Genomic DNA, 20,469 nt, shown 5'->3' with positions numbered 1-20,469 from the left:
CCACTCTGGCGTGAGCACTTTTCCCCTGGGCTGGGAGTGGATCTCTGCATCCCCCGTGGACTTCACGCACTACAGGGGGACAGTTTGTTTCACCACGCTCCTCACCATGGCCTGCAGAGGAATCTCATCTGCGGCCATTGGGGCAGCTCCTCCCGCTCCTTCTCCACTGACCTTGGTGCTGCCATGTTGTTTCCCTCACATGTCCTCACCTGCTGCTCTTCCCTGGCTGGAAGCAAAGCTGCTGCCCGTAGGTGCCATTGCCGAGTTCCAGCAGTTCCGAGATTGCTCCGGGCCCGCGCAGCACCGCAGGCTGACGCGGTTTCGGTCGGTGCCGGGTCCCTGGCCGCGGTTTCCCCGCTGCCGTGGTGTGGCAGCGGCGCTGCCGCCGCCTCTGTCGGGCAGGGCAGCGGGAAGGAGCCGCCGCTGCCGCCCCGGCCCTGCTGCCCAGCGGGGCTGCCGGGGGCGGCCGTGCGGGCCGGGCTCGCCGCAGCCGCACCGAGATGGCGGCGGCGGCGGCGGCGCAGCGCCGGGGCTGTGCCGGGATGGCCCCGGCGGGCACCTCCCGGCCGGACACGCTGCCCGGAGCTGCTCTGCTTTTCTGCTTAGAGCTGTCCTCACAGAGGCGTCACCAGCCTCTCTCACGGGCCAGCAGCATGTCCACCCTCAGAGCCACCAGAGATCGGCTCTGTCACACGTGGGGAAGCTTCCAGCAGCTCCTCACAGGAACCGCTGCTGTGGCAGCCCCGCTACCAAAAACCAGGCCGTGCCAAATCAACACAGTCTATAATATCTGCATACATACAATATCTGCAGGATGTTTGTTGCAGACACACCTCTTTTGTTGTACCAGGTATTTGTAGCAGCCTGTTGGTGAAAAGGTCTGGCTTGTTGTGGAAAAGCTTGTTAGTTTCTGTAATTGAGGTGCTGGTGTATTTCTCTTTCTAACAGAATTTCTAAGAACAACTCCAAGACTATTTGAGCAGGAATTCATATGCCCATGTGTGTATTTAGTTCATTACTTTGCAGTTGGGATGTGTATGTCCCATTCCCCAGCCTGTGGTAACAACATAAGGTAATCCACCATCGGGGGAAAGTTGCATTCAGTGACTGCAGGTGCCTTCACTGTCTTCTCTAAATATTGACCAAGAATGATACTGACTCTGAGGAAAGATGCAAACCTCTTTCTGTCTGCACCCTGATAGACTGCGTGGGCTGAGAGCAAACTGGAAACACCTGCTGCTGACTTGCAGCTTCCAGTGCTGATATCATGGAATACCTCCCCACAGGTCCCACTGAATTATTGTTCATTTCTGTTGGTTAGTCTTATTTTTTCATTGATACAGGATAACCATTAGGTTTATTTAAAAAATCTACAGTATCAATAGCAGCCTTGACATGTCTGATTAAATCCTTAAGGTTCCAGAAAGGACAACCTCGAAATTTTACAGCAGGGATCAGCCTGGCCATCAGAGATGCCTTTCAAGGTAAGCTTTAAAGTGTCTTATGCTTATTCTAAAACTTAAGCTTACACTGTATACTTTATAAACATACACTGAGCTTATACTGTATTTTATGCTTAAAGAAAATTTTTAATGCTGCTTCATTGTCAGTAGGAAAACTGAAGTATCTGGCAGATGCTCTACCTTGGTGCCAGTGGCATTGGTTTCAGAGTCAGGTGTCTGGATGCTTTGGTGAGGGGGGTCTGGCCTCAACTCCTTGTACAGACACTTTTAATTACAGCATGTGCTGCTTGTTTTGCCTGATAGTAGCTTGAACAGGCAGCTTGTAGATGTATTGTGACAATTTTGGCAGTCTGCCCTTAAGGCTGGTGTACCTTTTTCATATCCCAGGAGAAACAATCAAGGATGTCTCGAGCTCAGCAGTAAAGGGCAGCCCCCACTGGATGTCTAATCAGGGAACAGAATGGGTTGGAGATACTGGAAAGCAAAGTAGATTTAGCTGAAATTGCAAAGTGATGTGCCGCATTGCTGATAAGTCAGAGTCAGAAACATCGTCTGAAGTAACTTTCAAGTGAAATCAAGCCCTAAATGCTCCCCACTTGGGAATTACAGGAGGCAAAGCAGAAGAGAAATGTATAAGTAATTGTCAGTGTTACAAATGAGTGACTTCTGGGACTCGGTTTCTGGTTGAGCCACTGGCTTGGCAACTTATTTTACTGTTCAATGCATTTCTTTCTCCACTGATAGGTGACTGCTGATGTATCTTCTAGGAAGGTAGTGCAGCAGTACTCATGAGTTGTAAAGCCCTGAGATTTTGGAATGAGGTTTAGTTGTAAAGCCATTCTTGACTCTGAAGAGTCCAAGGGAGATGTAATATAGAAGGATATTTTGTAATGACTTGGAAATCTATGTAGTCTCCCAGGATGACTGCCCAGAGGAAGCTGTCCCCTCCATCATCTCCTCTCACTCCTGGGTGGCCCTGCTTGGAGCAGCAGTGAAGATAAACTTTGTTATCCAGAGTATGATGTCATACTGTAACAGCAGGAGCTCAGTCCTGTGGCTCAGGAGCTCTGTTCCAGTCTCGGTCCTGCACATCAGAGTCTCATCTGCTTGTTGTCTTTCTGTTCAGTACCACTCATCAGTCATCCCCCGGGGGACGTGCTCTGAAGCTGAACAGTAGCAGCAGCACTCCTGGCACCAAGCAGTGGGAGATGGGATCTCATCAGAGCAGCTGGTCAACCTCAGGTGATTCCTAAGTCAAAGATCCATCAGTCAGAATGTCCTAAACTCCTGTCACAATGAAATGGTCTTCTGCAGGGTGTCAAGTTCTGCATTGCAAATGTTTTAATGACATCCTCTGTGGAGAGGCTTTTGAAAGCCCTCTGGATTTTATGGTCCCATGTTCCTAAAATATAAGTACTTCCTCTTTTGAGTAAGAAAAGTAACTATGAATATATTTTCATATGGAAAATTTGAATTGCCTCAATTAAGAATTGGAAAAATATCATTTTTGTTGCAGTTAGTGACACAATTGAAATTCAGCAGAGCCAACATTCCAGAAATACAGATGTAATTCAGTACTGATATTCACTCTGGCAAATTCTGCTCTTTGCACTGCCCACTGATAAGATGATACAGTTGAGCAGTTGACGTACACTAATATTTCTGCACTCTAATAATGTACTGGCAAAAGGAAGCATAAATCTCTGTCTAGAGCACATTATTAAATATTTCTCCTGTATTCTTTTATGTACAGAAAAATAGTGGAATTGGGAAAAAAAAGGCAAAAGAAGTTAAAAGGAAGATAAAACCATCTGATTTAGGCAAAGTACAGCTTAGTAATGGCATTTGCTGTCACTGGTAGTGGAATTCAGCAGCTTGCTTGTGGTTGTGAAGTGTTTTGTGGTACAGATTCTGGTTCCTGAGGTTCTGGCAGATGGGGATATGGAGAAGTGGACAGCTTTTTTCCTCTCTTGCTACTCCTGTGGGTGTTTCCTGTGGGTCAGCTGCAGGGCAGTTCTTGTGTAGCCCCTCACAAAGCTCTGGTGTGTCACAAGGCCTTGCATCCAGGTTGGCCACTGAAGATTGGGAGCATGGGGAATCACACGTGCCCAAGTCGAAGCAGGGTGGATGCAAAAAATGTTCTGAAACCACCCCAGTAATCTTATGAGGTAATTTATTGTTATATTGAGGTTTACATTGTTAATTTAAAAGCCCTTGATAAATGAGAACAAATTGCTTATTTATTACACTTACACAATCAAACCAGTTTTGCTTTTACTAGCTACACAGAATAGGAAGCTTTTCTTCAAGTGAAATCCAAAGCACTCTTTAAATTACTTGGGTTTTGTTTCTTTTTGCTCTTATGTCATTTTGTGTTTGAATAACAGAGTTGAACAACATGCAACAGCCCATCTCAGCTTTGCAAAGTCCATGTGATGTGTAACTCCTGTGCTATTTTGGCATGGGGAAACAAAAATCTCACTAGAAATGGAAAGAATAGAAAACCTCCCTTGTGGTTTAAACTGTCTCCTTGAGTTCTTAAGTGTCATTAAGTTACAGCTAGTTCTGGCATACAGCATTTCAGATGGAGTTTGTTGCTTTCCCAAACCCACAGGGATAATGAACTGGAGGAAAGGGCTATAAATACTTTAAAGCTAATAGTTCTGCTGAGTTGCTTATTGACCAGTAAGGAATTGTGAATTTTGAAAGCTTTGCAAAATGGATGAAGACATGAAACCATTGTGACAAAACTAAATTACCAAATACAAATCTAATTTGTGTGAGCTTGAATTCTCCCCCTTAACTCACAAGGAGTCCTGTTGGTAACAGTGTGGTAGTCATGGGAGAAACTGCTGAAAAAGGCAAGTGTTGAGCTGGCCAGTGTGTCCCAGGGCAGGCTGAGGGGACAATGGCTTTCCCTCCTTTCCCTTGTGTCAGGGGTTGTGTGCAAAGCATCCCTTTAAGGCTTATCTTGCTTTTTCCAGTGCTGGCAGGCAGCGGGGGTCCACATTTCACAGGTAGATTTGTAGTTTAGTGCAGCTGTTTGCCCTCTCCCAGTTGGATTTAGCTTATCACTTTGGACTGTTAAACAAAACTGGTTTTGTGTAGCAGTTTTACGAAGGCCAAATCTTGGCAGCACCTCTCTCCCAGAGTTGTGTAGGGGGTCTCAGGCTCCTGAGCTTTCCTGTCTGCAGTCACAGGAAATAGCTGCCTGGCCCTTTGGTGCTGGAGTATGACCAGCAGCTGATGATGTGATGAGCTGTCTCTCCTCAAGAAGAGGATCAGAGGAAGGGATTAGGATGCCCTCACCTTTTCCCTTCCTTTCCATGGAACTGTGGCTGATGTGCAGTGGGAGTGTGTTGCCATAATTTTGGTTTGCTTGTCTTACTCTTGCAGCATTAAAATGGACCAGTATCAATTTATGTAGGTAATATTGCAGCTTCTAGAACCACTGGGAAACAAGCAATGAGATTTTCCTTTGCAACAAAAAGAAAAGTTTGTCAGCAGAGACTGGTATCTGCTTTGGGTCATAGCTATGTGTGCTTGTCTTGCTCTCATCTGCTGCATGTACACTTAAAAAAAGAAAATTTTGGATTTTTTTACCCCCAGGGAATCCAGGACTGACCAAGGCAGAGAATGTGTTGTCCCAGAACCACGTGCAGTTGCATCAGAAGCCTGAAAAAGTTTCTCATCCAGGCCAGATTGCAGTAGGTTCTTTTAAATCCTCTGATATTTTTGATTTGCTCACCATTTTCACCAGGGGGTCTATCTGTGTAGACAGCTCTGTTCTGGTGTGTGAGTTTGCTGTCACTCATGAATCAGCCTGAGGGGTGTGTGGGGCTGGCTCAAGCTCAATGCTCTCAGTCCAGGTCTGACTTGTGTCCAGCTGACATCCTCAGCAGAGTGTCCAGTTTTGGCTCAGGTCACTTCCCTGTGTGAGATACCCACCTGTGGCAGACCAACAGAACCAGATCAGCTTCCTAGTAAAGCTTTTCTTGCTGTGGAAGTGACCCAAACTGTATGTGCTGGGACAGTAAAATACAGCAGGTGCTGTTTAACAATGGGTTCTTCAGCTGAGTTTTCTTTGCTCAGAGTCCAGGCTCCTTTGCCAAGGTGAAGGACAGTGCCAACTCCTTGTTAAAAGCAATAGAGTATTCCTCATCAAGTGATGAAGGCGGCAGCAGCAGCAGCAGCAGTGATGAAGATGACACAAACCACACAAGGTTGGCTTGATTATTATTATTAATAATAATAATAAGAAGAATATTGTTCTTGTTACACACTTCGGAATATCTAGAAAAAGCCAGCATGCCTAAATACTCCCCCTCCTTTGAAGTTACTATCACTCATTTGTGTCAGTTGTAATTAAGCAATTTAATTGCATTTTAATGAACTCCTGGGGGTAAATGTTTGCTCCATCAGATGTGCACAGGGTAGTAATGCACTTTGATGACTTGCTGCCCTGGGACAATGAGGAAATGTGTTGTTTTAACTGGATATACTGGGTAGTGCTCTCATAGGGATTAGTTCACATTGATCTACATTTACACAGAATTTTTGAAATAAAGAGAGGGAAACAAAACTGTAAAAACTGTATGCCTTCATGACAAATACAGGTTACAGTGGAGAAAACAAGGCAGATATGACTCTTGATTTCACATAGTCTCTTCACTCTGGGAGAAATAATTGCCGCTGAAAAGTTGATTTTTTCACCAGGGCTGTTCATAAAAAGGAGAGATGGTTTTGCAAAATGTGCTGTATTTTTAATACTGACATTCTGCATTTGCTGTGGCTTGTCCCACAGCTGATTTCACCTTAACTGTGTCTCTCTAGATTTCCAGTTTATCTTGCTGGTTTTGTAACTGACATCTTGTGGTGTTCTACCTTTCATGTAAAATGTGAATTCTGCTGAGAAATAGTGGAGCAAGAATAGCTTGTTACTCCAATAGAAGGGAGTCAGGGGGTCACTTGGACCCCATGTTGTTAGGAACAACAAACGGAAGCATTTTTTTGTATTGCTGAATGAAACTTCTGATTTTCTTGCAAAGAGGCTTCAGTTTAATTCAGGTTCTTGGATTTACTTTGAAGTACACGGGGCCACAGAGCTCTCTGGGATAGGGCTCTTTCTCTTCTGACAGAATTACACGTGCAGTTTTGTCAGGTGTCAGGCAGAGATGCCCAGATTTGGAGCATTGTTGGCACGTTACTGTGTTGGGCTGGTACCAGTCCTTTCCCCTGTGCTGCTCTGAAGAGGTAGAATTTTTGTGCCTGCATATGCTCCTCATTTGTATTTCTGAAGTTCATTTTCAAAGCTGAAATGTGGAGAAAGAATGTTTAAAATCTTGTAGCTTATTCAGAGCACCTGAAAGAGCTGACTTTTACTGTAATGCCTTTGTTTTCCTACTGATCCTCTTCCAAACCATCTTATTCTGATCTGTAAGAAGTTTTATTCACTCTAGGTCATAGAATTCATCCTAGACCTCAGAAAGACTCTACATAAAAATATGGATTTGCCCTGTAGCAATGACATTGTTGTGTAAGTGTTAGATTGCTGTGATCCTTGCATGCTGTATGATTTGAAGGAGTGGTATCACTGCCTTTGGAACTCTGCATTTGTTGTTTGCATCTCCTCTGTGTCTGAGATCCACCCATCCTCTGGAGAGGTGCAATTAGGATGCTCCTTGTCACGTTTACCTTCCTGTGCATGCAGCCACTACAAGAGCTCCTGTAAAATCATAGGTATAATATTGCTATTAACAGAGTCCCTTCACATTGGCTGAACACCATTTATAGTAAAAGATACTTCAGGAAGTATATCCTGATTGCTGCCAAGTAAAGAGCAAAAAGGATAGTGATCTGACTGAAAGGAGCAGCCAGTGTTCAAACTGCATATTCTGGCTGAAGTGAAGGGTTTGGGGGTATTTTGCTCTCTAGAGCATGTAGGATCTGAAGCCCCTTGCACTTTGGAGTGTTTCTGTTGGGCTACAGCTGAAGCACCTTGGGCCAAGTTTTAGTGGGCTACTGAAACCAAACTTTTCCTGTTCTTGCCTGGGCTGTGGCACAGCACCTGATGTCCACACTCCAGCTTTCTGGAGATGCCCAGTAGGACTACACTTGGGACATCTGCAAGAGAAGGAGCTTCCAATGTTCTTGGATAAATCCTGGTAACCACCCTGAGAAGGCTCCTTTCTGAGGATGCTGGACTAAGGGCTGCTGTGTTTCACCAGTAAAGCAACTTCTGATCTTGTTTTTCTTTACAGTGAGATGAGCCAGAATTCTTCCTCACACACTTAAGTATTTTGTCTTAAAGAAACAAAAAACACTGGCTTCTGTCAGTGTATAAGATCCACTGTCCTACCTCCTTGTTTAGAACATTGATATTAACTTCTACCTTATGGAAAGTGCTTCCTCCTCCAGTGCCTGCAGTATGCCCCTAAAATACTGAGTGTCCTGGGACTCATTTGTGTAGTTCAGTTTCCTCTCTTTGCTCTTCAACTGCTGTTTCCTACCATCATTTGGACAAGGTGGATGCAGGTGTGTGCTTGGCTAGGAATTACTTTCTCCCTCTTCTAAGTTGAATGTTGACATTATTTAAGATCAGCTGCTGTTTTGTTCCCTAAGAAGAACAGGTCCTGGCATTCACCACTGATTCTAATCCACATCTTGTCATTCCTTCTTAGTTTAGTGTGCAAATATTTACCCACTCACATAGAATGGGGAGACAATCCAAAACCAAAAAATAAACAAAAAGTGCCATAAAAACTTCTACTCCTACGCACCCATCTTAAATCAGTAGGTCTCTCACCAAACCTTCTTTGTTATTACATGGGGCATCATTTAAAAGAAAAAAAATACATTACAGTCTGCTACCAGTTGGCACATAGAACTGTAGAGCCCTTCACACTGTCTGAATCCAGTCAATTTTACAATTACTGGAAAGGAGGCAAAAATGTAATAGGCTTAAATGGATTGCAGTAAAAAAGATATGAGTATAAATAAATAAATGGGATAAATAAAACATTTCATGTGGAAGTGTGCAGAAATGGGGCCAAGACATGTTTGAAGCAGTTCCACTTGGGTGAAAAAGTTTAAAATGCAAAGATACCTCAGGCAGTGCAGGAAGCAGTGATGTACTGGGAATTCACAACAGACACTTGCCTTCTTCTCACTCTTGCTATCAGCTTTTGATCACTGTTGAGGATGGGATGCTGGGCTAGGGAGGCTCTTGGCCCCAGCCAGTCCAGCAGCTTTTGCTTTCTTCTGTCTCTCTGTGCACTGGGCAATGTTTTCTGGGTTTCCTTTTAAGGTGAGGAGGTCCATGTTACAGGGACTGATTCACAGGATGAAATTCCAGTGTAGCCTGTCCCAGTAGGCACTGGCAGAGAGGTCCCTGACAGCAGCACATGGCAGAGCAGCTGCTGCTTTCTCTGGAGAGCAGGGTGGCTCATAATTGCACCCCACAGGGGAATATGTGACAGAAGCCAGAAGTTTTGAAGTAGGCACTTCCCAAATGACAGCTTAAGGGACTTGCCTGAGCTATGTAGTGTCTGAAAGATGATGGATGAAGTGCAGGGAGATGAAGGGGTGTTCTCTGTCAAGGTGGGGAGAGTTTCCTGCTGTGTGTGAGTGGTCCTCAGGCACAAGCCCATTCAGGCAGATCCACAGACTAATCAGCTTGCTTTTGTACAAGAACCTTTGAGTGTAACTATTGAATGTTAATTATGTTCACATTTGAACATGGCTATGTGTAGTATTTTCCTTTTTTTTATTTTTTTTTTCCCTGAAGTAGTTCTGTTCATTAATTGGAGTTTGTTACCAGGCAACTGCTAAGCGGCAGAATTGCAGATTTCTCAAGGACAAGGGTACCAGATGGAATTGAACTGAAACCCCAAAGCACCGTGGCAGAACAGAAGGTAATTTGGCCATTTGTGAGGGGGTGGGTGCAGTGAAGGGGAGTCAGGTCATTAATGTCCATGATAAACACCATATCCATTACTTCTTGGGAGCATTCTCACTCTGAATTCCTGCTCAGTCATTGCAAATTATAGCTATAAGCCTTGAAAAAAAAAAGTGTAGTTTCAGGTTTTGTGCTTCCTGTAGTAATGCTTACATTTAGGCACAAAATTGCAGTTCTTTATTTGTCCTTCTTAATGACCTGTAGTAGTTTCTGATGTCAAGGTATTTTGTGAAGGCACTGGACAAAAAGCACTGTTATTATTGTTGGTGTGCATTGTTGCTACTTTTAAAAAATCTTGACTTCTTTTTATTCCAGTTTAAAGTGAACTACCTTCTACTGCTTAAAATATTATCAGAACAGGGGAAAACCACTTTATCTCTCCCTACTGGCTTAGGAAAAATTCTTGTCTTCTCATATGTCATGTTGTGGTTACTTCCAGCTGTAGTTTCTAGTAGAGGTTTCCAGTCATGTGGATTTTCCCCTGTGATAAATATCAGCACAAACAAGATGAAGAGAGACAAAGCAGAACAATGTTCTCTGTGGTTGAAAACAAGAAAAAATTACAGTAATAAGACTTGTACTTGGTGTCAGAGCCCTCTTTAGATATTACTGAAGTATTCTTGCTTTACAGATAGGGAAAATAAATCACTGTGAAACTGCTGGTTTCTCCAGAGCTGTGGCAGGGTAAAAAAAGAAAAAGGAGTTTTCTTTACCTCTGGTGTCTCTAAACTTCAGACCAGAGTGGTGACCCTGCTGCCTGGGGAGGGAGTTCCACTTGGCTTTTGTCCCACCATCCTTGAGGAGGAAAGACTGCTTTGGAGAAAGAACTACAAACGGGGCATAAACCAGTACTTCTGTTGTTGTGAAAACAGCCCAGAGTTTCCCCTTTCCCCTGATATCCAGGCTGCTTAAGGGAAGGGAGAATGCTGGGGTCGTTGAGGCCCACCCTGAGGATGATAGAGAGTTGAGGTTATGTGTTTTGGTGGGTTTGGAGGAAAGAGTGTGGGTGGGAGAGCAGACAGATGGCTGACACCTCATAAATTTCTCTGCTGCTTTCTGGTCTTCTCCCCCTTCTCATGAAGCCTCCCATCCCTTCCTCTGAGCCCTTTTTCACCCACCAGCTACAGCCACTAAGTCTCCACATCATCTCCAGCATTGCTTTCCTTGCCCCATCAGCATGAGCAACTTTGAAGTGGTTATGGTGTACCAAACTGCCCAAGTGATTCAAATGGGGATTTGGTTTGGTTTTGTTCAGTTGAATGTGGCTGAAAACTGAACTAAAAAGCCCCATACTGGCTTGATTCCTCAGTCTCAAATACTGACTTGCATATTTTGGGATCAGTTTTTACATCTAAATTAAAACATAAAATGTATTCTCAGAAACCCACCTCTGAGTCCATAGATAATGCTGTCAGGGAAAGAGTTTGTGTGGTACCTCACTAAGTTCACAAGTATTTCCTTGGGATACTGTAAGGAGGTCTGCAGAATGTCACTATACTGGAAATGCTGATGCTGGGTCCTACTAAAGGTTCTCTTTCTGGAGTAAGGTTTCCTAATTCAACAAATGGAAAGTAGCCATGAAGATAATGGTGAAGGGCTCCAAACTAAATGCAAGTCCAGAACCAAGGATTGCTTTCTTCTGTCTGCAGTGTGCCAAGGTCAGGTCTGAAATTTGTTAGCAAATCGTTTGACTTGGTATCTCTGAGGCTGAAGTTCCTTCTTTTTCTGTGGTTGATGTAAATGTAGATGAAGAATATTTGTGGAGTTCTTCAGGAATAAACCCAGATTTGTCGTCTCGGATGTTTGCCGTACACTTTGGTATTTAATTTTTGGTTTTAATTTTGCCATAGGGTTTATCTTTAAACTATGGATGTGCTCATTACTTATCATCCTAATTAACTGGAGTTGCAGAGTGCATTGGAAAGAAACTAAATGTGGCGTTTATCTGTATGTTCTCATGCAGGATCAGATTTTAGGGAAACAAATTCCAAACACTCAAGAAGACCTTTGGAGTGTAAACAAACAGAACTATCTCCTGCCAGATCTCCTCCAGCAAAGCCAAATTACAGACTCCTCTGTGAACCCGCCACAAGTGCCACTGACTTGCCAGGAACCTCAGAACAAACCTCTGACTAAGGTAAGAGATAAATTACAGATTGCCTGGATTGAGCTCCAGCCTTTTTAAGTTCCTCTATCCTGTCTTTTTTTACAATGAGGTTTTTGACTACATCCCTTCTTCCCTTTAAAAGTTTAATCTGGTATAGAAGATAAGAAATCTTGAGCTGCCTAACAGATTTCATTGTTTCACTTATTTTTCTCTGTCTCCTTGCTTTGTTTTTTCTCCCCTTTTGCACAAGATAGAGGACTCATACCCTCTGCCCCTTGCCATGGCAGCATTCTGGTGTGCCTCTGCTCATTGTCCCTGGCTTTCTCCCACCCAAGCATCATGTGAGGGAGCACAGGGCAGCCCTAAGGGCTCTGACACTGCTGTGAGCACGGGCCTGTGGGAAGAGGTGTCATTTGAGGAAGGTAACAGCTCTGTCAGAGCTCTACAGGGTGTGTGCCCCAAGCACTGCCCTGAGGCAGCTCTTGTTTCTCATTGCAGAGCCCATGTGCTGAAAGCCCACCTGCCAAGAGCAGCACATCCTCCACAACATCCTTCACATCATTCATTGATCCAAGACTTCTGCCAATCACGCCTCCCACCAGTCCAGTAGGACCTTCCTGTAGTTCTCGTGAGTATGCTTTGCTTTTGCAGTAAAATGTTCCTCCTAGGTATTTTTTTTTTTTCTTTTATTTCTTTTTTTTTTTTCCTCTTTTTTTTTTTTTAAGGTGTATAGAGGACTTACTGCTTGGACATAAAATTCTGAGTAAAATCTCCTGAAACTCGCTTAGTAATCTCACATTACTGTGAATTTTCGTTTTACTGCTTCCGCCCTTCTTTCAGATGTGGTTTGCTGTGCTCTGCTGCTGTGTTACCACCATGCTTTCTCAGGAGTGCTTGAGGAATTTTCCAGATTTTTTTTTTTTTTTTGCTATACAAAGCTCTCAGGGTGTTGTCTCACCCCTCTGGGGTTTCTTTTGTTCTACCATGAACAAGGTGATTCAGATATGAGCTGTAACCAAGCACTCACAGTTTCCACAAATGTGTGTATCTTTCATTCCAGCATCTAGTGCCAAACCTGAGCCTGTCAGGAGAGAAAATGCAAGGAAGGGCTCCGTTGTCAATGTCAATCCAACCAATATCCGCCCACAAAGTGACAGCCCAGAAATCCGTAAATACAAGAAGAAATTCAACTCCGAGGTCCTGTGTGCTGCTCTGTGGGGTAAGGTGGGAATTCTTGGGCAGGTGTGTGGAGGGAAGGCACAGCAGGAGTGGCTGGCAGTGTCTGCTAGGCAGATTTCACAGTTGTATTGCTGCTCTCCTGGCAGAGAGTGCTGGAATGGATCCCTGAGCTGATACCTTAAATGTCACTTACATAGCCCTACCTTCCCAGGGACAAGATGGCAAACATATGAAATACAGCTGCAAAGGACTTTGTGCATCAGAATGAGAAAATGTTTTCATCAAGCACCAAGTTGAAACCATGCTCATTGGAAGAGCCAAAAGTTGCAAATGTTTCAGCAGCTTTTGTGGTTCATGAGACTCATTTGAGCTGCACATGGGTACAGCTGATCACAGAGGCCCCGACCCAGGGGATATAATCCAAACAGTAAGCCTTTTGCTGTCATGTGTGTTAAGTACCCCAAAGATCCAAAGCATCTCAGGTATTTCCAAAGGCTTGTCTTGCTTAGGTCCTGCTGTCATTGCTTATTCTGAACATCACTGAACTATTGTTTAAACTTGCACACTTTTTACAGAGTCAACTTCATGTGGTGTAAAACCAAGATACAGCAGTCAGGTCACTCTCAGCAGCTGTAGACCTTGTCCCAGTCATACATTACCTAAATTCTTTAGTTGTTTTAACCATCTTTCTGCTTCAGAAGAGCAGATATATTCTATGGGATTCACCCACTCCTCACTTTTTGAGCCTGGAATGGCAAGTGAATTAAATAGATGGAATCTTATCCAAAGCAAATGTAGATTTCCAGTTTATAGCTTCACAGATTTTGTGTAATCTGGGTTTGTAGGAATTCAGAATTTTAAATGAAGAACAGAGTTGTGTGGTAAGGTGTGTAATTAAATGTGCATTGAGGCTGAAGAGCACCAGGTACTTGTCAGAGCACTGACAGTGGAGGAGGGTGCTTGTTACAGCAGGATACCTTATGCTCTGTCTTTAGAATCTGTTGATTAGAAACATAGATGTCATTCCAGCCAAACAAAATTTCTGACATTCTCTGATGTCAGCAACCCCATGGAGCCTTCTCTTCCTTAGCAGGAGCTGGATTTCAGATGGATTCACTTCTTAATTTGGCATTTGAAGACATTTTCCAAACAGAGACTGTTTTCAAACAAATCCTGCACCTCCTTAAAACACAGTGCTTCTTCCAACAAGTTTGGTGCCCCCATTATTTGAATGTTGTATCTGGTAAAAGAGAGTTTGGAGGGGAATTCTGTTGTTTTTTTTTTTTTTTTTTGTAGTTGATAGGGATACTTAGAATACTTAGTTGGGTCTCCTGTGTCACTACTATAATGGTGCTGGACTGGGACTTTTTTGCTGGTCACAAGTACTTTCCAAGGTCACCTGAGTTCAGGTTCACAGAATATTTTCCTTTCTGTGAAATCAACATTGACTTCAGCACAACTACTCATCCTTCAAGTTCTATAGGTATACAGATGTTCTGCTGAGTAAAAATTCTAATGGTGATGACTTCTTGGAAGTCATCCACAGAGCAACAGAGGAATTATCAGGTTCCATTAAGTGAGATTAAATAAAAATTGGTTCTCAAAACAGTGAACATTCAGTAACCTCTGAATCATTAGGTGACTTATGCAGTATTTTTTTCATGTATCGACAGGGGTAAATTTATTGGTGGGAACAGAGAATGGATTGTGGCTGCTGGACAGGAGTGGGCAAGGAAGAGTTTATACACTGATTACGAGGAGACGGTTCCAGCAAATGGATGTTCTGGAAGGACTCAATGTGCTAATTACTATATCAGGTTGGTTCAGTGGCTAAAAGTATCTGACCCACGTTGGGGTTGGAGGCAATTAAAAAGAAGAATTAGGTTATAAACTAGGTTGAGGAATTTCGTCTTTCAGAAAATCACAGGACAGTTATTCTTGTTAATAGGAAAACTCTCCTGAATTTTTAACATTTACACTCCCATTCCAGAGTGGCTTTGGGACAATTCATTGCCTGGTTAATGTGTAAAATGGTTTGTGGGAAATACAGAGTGTTTCATATTCTTAAAATGGGCTGATTTTCTGCAAGCTGTAGTTTGTCACTTTTCTGGTTTCTATGGTGGGTGAGCATCTGTCTTAAGTGCAGTTCTATTAACATATCGTGATACAACCTCATCCTGTGTTCAACAAGAGGTTTGAGCAGTAACATGAGAGGAATCTGTATTGTGAAAGCATCAATAATAACATTAAGTGGGGGTTTTCAGCCTCTGCTGGGAAACATTTTGAACTCTGGCCTTATTCTCCATGGCAGAGAGTGGTCTCAAAAGATGCACAATACATACCAAGGTCAAAGGTGTGTGTCCAACAAGGAACAGCAGCTTGTCTCCAATCCAGACTCATCATGGTGGGCAGAGCCAGCAGCTGTTTGTCCCATACTGCCAGGTCCAGTTGTTGCTGGGACATGACATAGTCCTTCTCTCCAGAGTAATCTGTGGTCCCAGAGTGCTGTTGAACATAGGCTGCTTATGAACTAATACAACAAAAAGAGGGATTGTGATGTAGGATGACAAAATAATTCTCAAGTGTAAAGACATCCAGAAGAAAAATAGCTACTTTGAATGAAGATTGACAGTTAATTGGAACTACCTCAATAGCTTATTCAAAGTGGCCATTGCAGGACATGCCTGTGTGCCAGGATAAACAGTTAGTGTGATGATTTCTGATAATACCTGTGTCTGTAGAAACCTGTTCTGTGGCCTGAGGGAGGAATTTTAGTCAGGTGTGAAAATCTTGCAAGAAGTTTGAGTCACAAGGGGAGTGCATGTGTTCCCACTGCCATAGCATTGCTCCTGTGCCAGTTCCCCCTGTGTGTCCCCATCACTCCTTTTGTGCCCTTGCTATGTTGTCTCACCCTGGCAAGGCATAAGGACTTCAAGGACCTGCTATACTCAAGGTCACAAAATTCCAGCTTTTTGTAACTGGGAGAGAGTTTGTATCTCAGGGAGTTAAAGTGTTCTGTCTTTTCTTGCAAATCCCAGGGAAGAAGAATAAATTGAGGGTGTATTACTTGTCATGGTTGAGAAATAAAATTTTGCGCAACGATCCGGAGGTGGAGAAGCGGCAAGGCTGGGTGTCCGTGGGTGACCTGGAGGGCTGTGTGCACTACAAAGTCGGTAAGGATTTCCTGGTTTTTCCTTAGAGAGATGCTTAATCATCCTCCTTTTGCATCTTGTGACAGCAGCGTTTTTCAGCTGAGTTTCAGGATTGTATTGGGTGAATATCTCAGGAGTTCTTTCAAGACTCCCTATTGTACACAGCAGGTGCCTTGCTGCCTGTCATTTCAGGCAGCATCTCTTCTTGCAGCAGTTACCAGATGTTATGGCTGTTCCCTGTAATGGCTGGAAAGAGAGAGGATGCCAGCCATGGTCTGTGCTCAGTCAGTGGTTCCATTTTTCTGTAGTTACTTAAGGTTTAATTGAACTGATACTTTCCACCTCCTCGTCTTCCCTCTTGGCCCTAGGTAACTGCTAAGAAATTGGACCTAGTTCACATCCTAGTGAATCACATTTGTAGGATGTCCTTAGGTGGATCAGCTCATACCCTTCTTTCTCATGAAAGACCCAAATATATCTTTGTTTAAACACCCTGGAAATGGTACCATCTCACTTTTCTTGGGCTCTCAGGCAGCTCATTCTTCAAGGTGAATGTGAGGATTGTGATAATTTCTGTCATTTAACTGTGGGGCTGGATACATGGCACAAGTTTTGCTTTGGTGAAGGATGGTGTGTGAAAGTGGCACTTTCTTCAAAGTCAAATAAAGCCATGACACAGAAGTGAAGGCAATGTGAGGTGGCTGCTTCTCATTAATACCTTGCTTGAGGGTTTTGCTTTTTGGCTTTAGAAGTGGCAGGGGTTAAACTCAAGAAAGAATATGAAACAGATGTGTGTTGTTACTTTAACTGTGATTACAGCTAAGCACCCACATATTCCGCTTCAGTTGCTCATCCTTGGGTTTGGTACATTTTTAAAAAACACGACAACAAAACACTTATCCTAAAATTAGGCAAACATTTGGTAGGAGCTTCTGTGTTTACATATGACAAGCCACTCCTGCGTTTTTGACAGCACAGCTGCTGCTGTTTTTCTCTTGGTGAATCTTCTTGTATCTTGACCTTTAGTTGTTCAGCTATTTTTCCAGGTAGAAAAGGAAAAGGAAGTACTGTTCTGCATTTTGGTGGAGTTTGCTGAGTTTTCTTGTTCTCTGCCTATGTGAGATAGCATCCTATTTCCAAGTGCTTGTTTCTGGCAGAGTGAAAACACAATGCACAAAGAAATCCTAATTTTCAATGGGTGATTCTTCATTTTTTCTCAATGGGCCCAGCATGACCTTAATTGTCTTGGAGAAATTGCTCATCTCTTAAATGCTTACTCTTGTCAGAAAGATGGGAGTCCTTCACCCACACAGCACCAGGGGATTTAACCCACAGATGAGCAGTGAAATGAAAATTCATCCTGCCAAGTCTGCCAGAATTGTTCAGCCAACAACCACCAGTCCTCTAACAGTAGCTTATTCATAGCCAGTAGTGGTGGGGTGTGTTCATAGTTTAAAAATCAAGCAGGTTGGTTTAGCTGCACAGTCAAGACCTTTTTCTCTGAATAGTGAGCAATTTTTTTTTCATCACTATATGAAAAGGAATATATAAATATTGGTAACAGTAATTTGGCTTTACTGAAAATAAATGAATTGTAGGTTTCCAGTCGAGGTATTGTCACTGGTGATATTAAACATTGATGTCCAGAATGCATTAGTCTCCCATGCTGGATAATGTCTACCTCTACAAGTAATCCATTGAAATTATTTAATGTGATGGGATGATCTTTGATTTAAGCATCTGTCTGGTATCTAAGGAATTGTTCTTCTTGTGTTACAGTAAAATATGAGAGAATCAAATTCCTTGTAATCGCTTTGAAAAACTCAGTGGAGGTTTATGCTTGGGCTCCAAAGCCTTATCACAAATTCATGGCTTTTAAGGTAAGTGAAACATCACTTTGGTTCAGATGTGTCACTGTCTCTCACTGTCTCTCATCTACTCTCTGCTTTTGTTTTTGTTTTGTATAATGCTTATTCTAGCTAAAGACAAACTGAGTATTCTTTTGAAGAAAATGTAGAGCATTTGATGTACTTTGGAGATGGCAAGCATGAAACTGTCACGTCATGAGTGTTAGATGTGAATAACTTGTTTCTCTCTACCCCAGCCAAACTCAGCAGGTGCTGTGCCAAAATGTGCATTTGAATTGACAAAGTTGATGTTGATTTCCCTCAAAGGGGGATGAAATTAAACACAGTGGTAGTCAGGCTACATTTTGCCTAGTCCATTTCTAGAATCTTGATTTCTTTTTCAAACCAGAAATGAATTATCCAACTGTTCTTGCATCTCAGTGGATGATGGATACTTAGCTCCTTAAATGTAACCTACTATTTTACCAAAATAGCTGTCCAACTTTTGAGTTTTGAGAATTCTTAGGATCCTAAATGTAGTTCTGCAAACCAACAGTTTTATTGTGCTACAAACTGCATTTTTCTTTTTTCCAGTCCTTTACCTCACTTCATCACAAACCACTGTCAGTTGACCTGACTGTTGAAAATGGGCAAAGACTAAAGGTCATATATGGCTCAGTAGTGGGATTTCATGCCATTGATGTGGACTCTGGATCTGTGTATGACTTGTACCTTCCAACACACGTAAGAGAATCCAAAAAACTACATTACTGCCTTTGTTCTTTGTTCTATTGATGATGATCAGGTGAAGTCTATTTTTCAATAGAATTATTAGTGGCAGCTAATACAAAACCACTTTTCACATAGTTTTATAATACTGAAGTCCTGTTTAAATGCTTTTATCACATTTAGAATATAAATTTTATTTTTTAATGTCAGAAAGCCTATTGTATGAACAGTACTATTTTTAATTGATTTATTCTGGAAATTTAGGACTTAAACAGTCAAAGACACAATAATATCTACATGAATTTAGGTGACTTTTACAATCTGCCACTGTGCAGACAGCAGAAACCAACTTCAGACTAAATAAATTTGCTGATCTTCTTGCTGTTCAGTTGCCCATGAAACCACTCTATAAATTCAGAAGTTTTACATTTTCCTTGAGACTTTCTCATTAGATTGTCTGTAAGTTAGCATGAAGGTGTTGATTTCAGGGGTATGTGTACACCCTTCATTGTGTCTGTTTGAGGTGATGGTGATCACTAAATTCTTGCTTCAGTTCAGGTAACAGCAAATTGCCCTGCAGAAGTGAATGGCTGGCATGGGGCTGTCCAATATGAAGTCTGTGCTATGGTGTTAACATTTTTGGATTTCTGTTTGTTTGTTTATTTTTAGCTATTCTTTTCAAATATGTGAGTCCCAAAAGCCAGAGAATCTTGGGGGCTTAGGTTCAGCAAACTGGCAGGTTCCAGACTGGCTCCAGTCTGATGGGAGGCTCCTGGCAGAGAAACTTCTGTGCACACTTGAACCCTCCCTGAAGTCAACAATACTCCACAGGGGCTGGGGGTGCCTCCTTGCATCCCCAGACCATGTGTCCCAAAGTTATGCTTGGGAGGTCTGAAGAAATCTCATCCTAGATCTGCATGTTGCAGCCTGTGCTGTGAATCCATCTATTTTTAACTTTTCTCCACTCTCAGCCCCTCGTTTTCAACCCAAATGAAAACCCACTCCTCCTGTGCAAGCCACTTGATCACTCTGCTGCCCCTGCAAGCCACAGCCTCCAGGTTCTGTCAGACCTGTGTTCCTGATGGACACAGTGTGTAAGATTGGCTGTTAGATGTATAGACTGCTCTTAACTGAAAAATGACTTCTAGCTGTTCTGTTGAATCACCTGCTACAAGCTTGTGCTAAAGGCTTGTTTATTTCTGTGTTGGTCTTTTAAGGTACTTAGTATTTGTTTTGTTAGAGGGTTTATTTCATCTGACAGTACCTTTGTTGACTATGCAGCTATGATGAATTCCCATCAGTTTGTAAATTGAAACATGGTACCCACGTGCCTTTCTAGAAGCAGGTTGCTGAACAAGGTGAACAGTGACTTGTCAAAAGGATCATTAGAATAATTGCCCAAGAGAAGAAAGGCAAAGAAAAAAGTGAACTTTCTTAGAGGCTTTACTTTTTCAACAGGCTGCAAATACAATTAGGTACCTGATGAGAGAGATTTCCCAGGTGACTGCCCTGAATATGTGGGGCACCTGAGACTGACTGCATTTGTGTGAGCCACAAGTTAGCACAGTCTAAAAATATATTTTCCTTTCAAAGTCTTAGACCTGAAATAAATCAGCTGCTACAGCAGCTCTATCTTTTTCGATATTCTATTATTTTAAAAGAGTTAGAACTGGATACTTACCTCAAGGAGCTTTGTGGTGGCAATAGCCCAGACTGTAACAGGCTGACTTGAGATACTCTTGCTTTCTGGTAGCCTCTTTTCCTGGTTCCCCACCTCTTTCTGCATCTCTTACCTGCTGCGGTCGCTCATGCGAGTCCCAAGGCAACGCATTAAAATTGCTCTGCGGCTCTGGATCCCCGTTCTAGTGTTACGGATAGTTGTTGCCGAGGCACGGAGTCAAGTGGGTGGCCTGAGTGTATTCAGTTTGGCAAGTACAGCTTCAGTGCTTCTTTTACTGTTCGTTGTGCCCTTACAGTGTGCATAAATGTCTGTGCTTGAAGGGAAAAAAAAAAAAAAAAGACCTGTGTGTGGCTG

General features: G+C 42.8%; 1 protein-coding gene and 1 long non-coding RNA gene across 4 annotated transcripts in view; one reads left to right on the top strand and one right to left on the bottom strand.

Annotated features, from left to right (window-relative positions):
• The window catches only part of NRK (Nik related kinase), a 90,871-nt gene that overhangs the window by 60,294 nt on the left and 10,108 nt on the right, over positions 1-20,469 (top strand). For 2 of the 3 annotated variants that reach the window (XM_031504785.3, XM_077786512.2), the window contains exons 17-28: positions 1,417-1,484; positions 2,590-2,705; positions 5,073-5,170; positions 5,556-5,686; positions 9,283-9,376; positions 11,384-11,557; positions 12,026-12,155; positions 12,588-12,746; positions 14,380-14,523; positions 15,745-15,879; positions 17,638-17,738; positions 18,300-18,449. In XM_031504785.3, the coding sequence (XP_031360645.3) occupies positions 1,417-1,484; positions 2,590-2,705; positions 5,073-5,170; positions 5,556-5,686; positions 9,283-9,376; positions 11,384-11,557; positions 12,026-12,155; positions 12,588-12,746; positions 14,380-14,523; positions 15,745-15,879; positions 17,638-17,738; positions 18,300-18,449 (1,500 nt within the window). Of the gene's footprint in view, positions 1-1,416; positions 1,485-2,589; positions 2,706-5,072; positions 5,171-5,555; positions 5,687-9,282; positions 9,377-11,383; positions 11,558-12,025; positions 12,156-12,587; positions 12,747-14,379; positions 14,524-15,744; positions 15,880-17,637; positions 17,739-18,299; positions 18,450-20,187; positions 20,329-20,469 lie in introns of those variants that run through there. The other variant, XM_085571053.1, reaches the window with a different exon arrangement.
• LOC146763280 (uncharacterized) lies at positions 12,588-20,256 on the bottom strand. Its single transcript, XR_014952540.1, has 2 exons — positions 20,116-20,256; positions 12,588-15,236 (listed from the first exon to the last, which is right to left on the bottom strand). It is a non-coding gene; the product is annotated as an uncharacterized LOC146763280 (long non-coding RNA).

Source organism: Lonchura striata, chromosome 4A (genome assembly GCF_050655825.1).
Source record: "Lonchura striata isolate lonStrDom1 chromosome 4A, ASM5065582v1, whole genome shotgun sequence".
NCBI classification, from domain to species: domain Eukaryota; kingdom Metazoa; phylum Chordata; class Aves; order Passeriformes; family Estrildidae; genus Lonchura; species Lonchura striata.
Note: the sequence above shows the minus strand (reverse complement) of the source record. Positions and strands in the feature narration are given on the sequence as shown.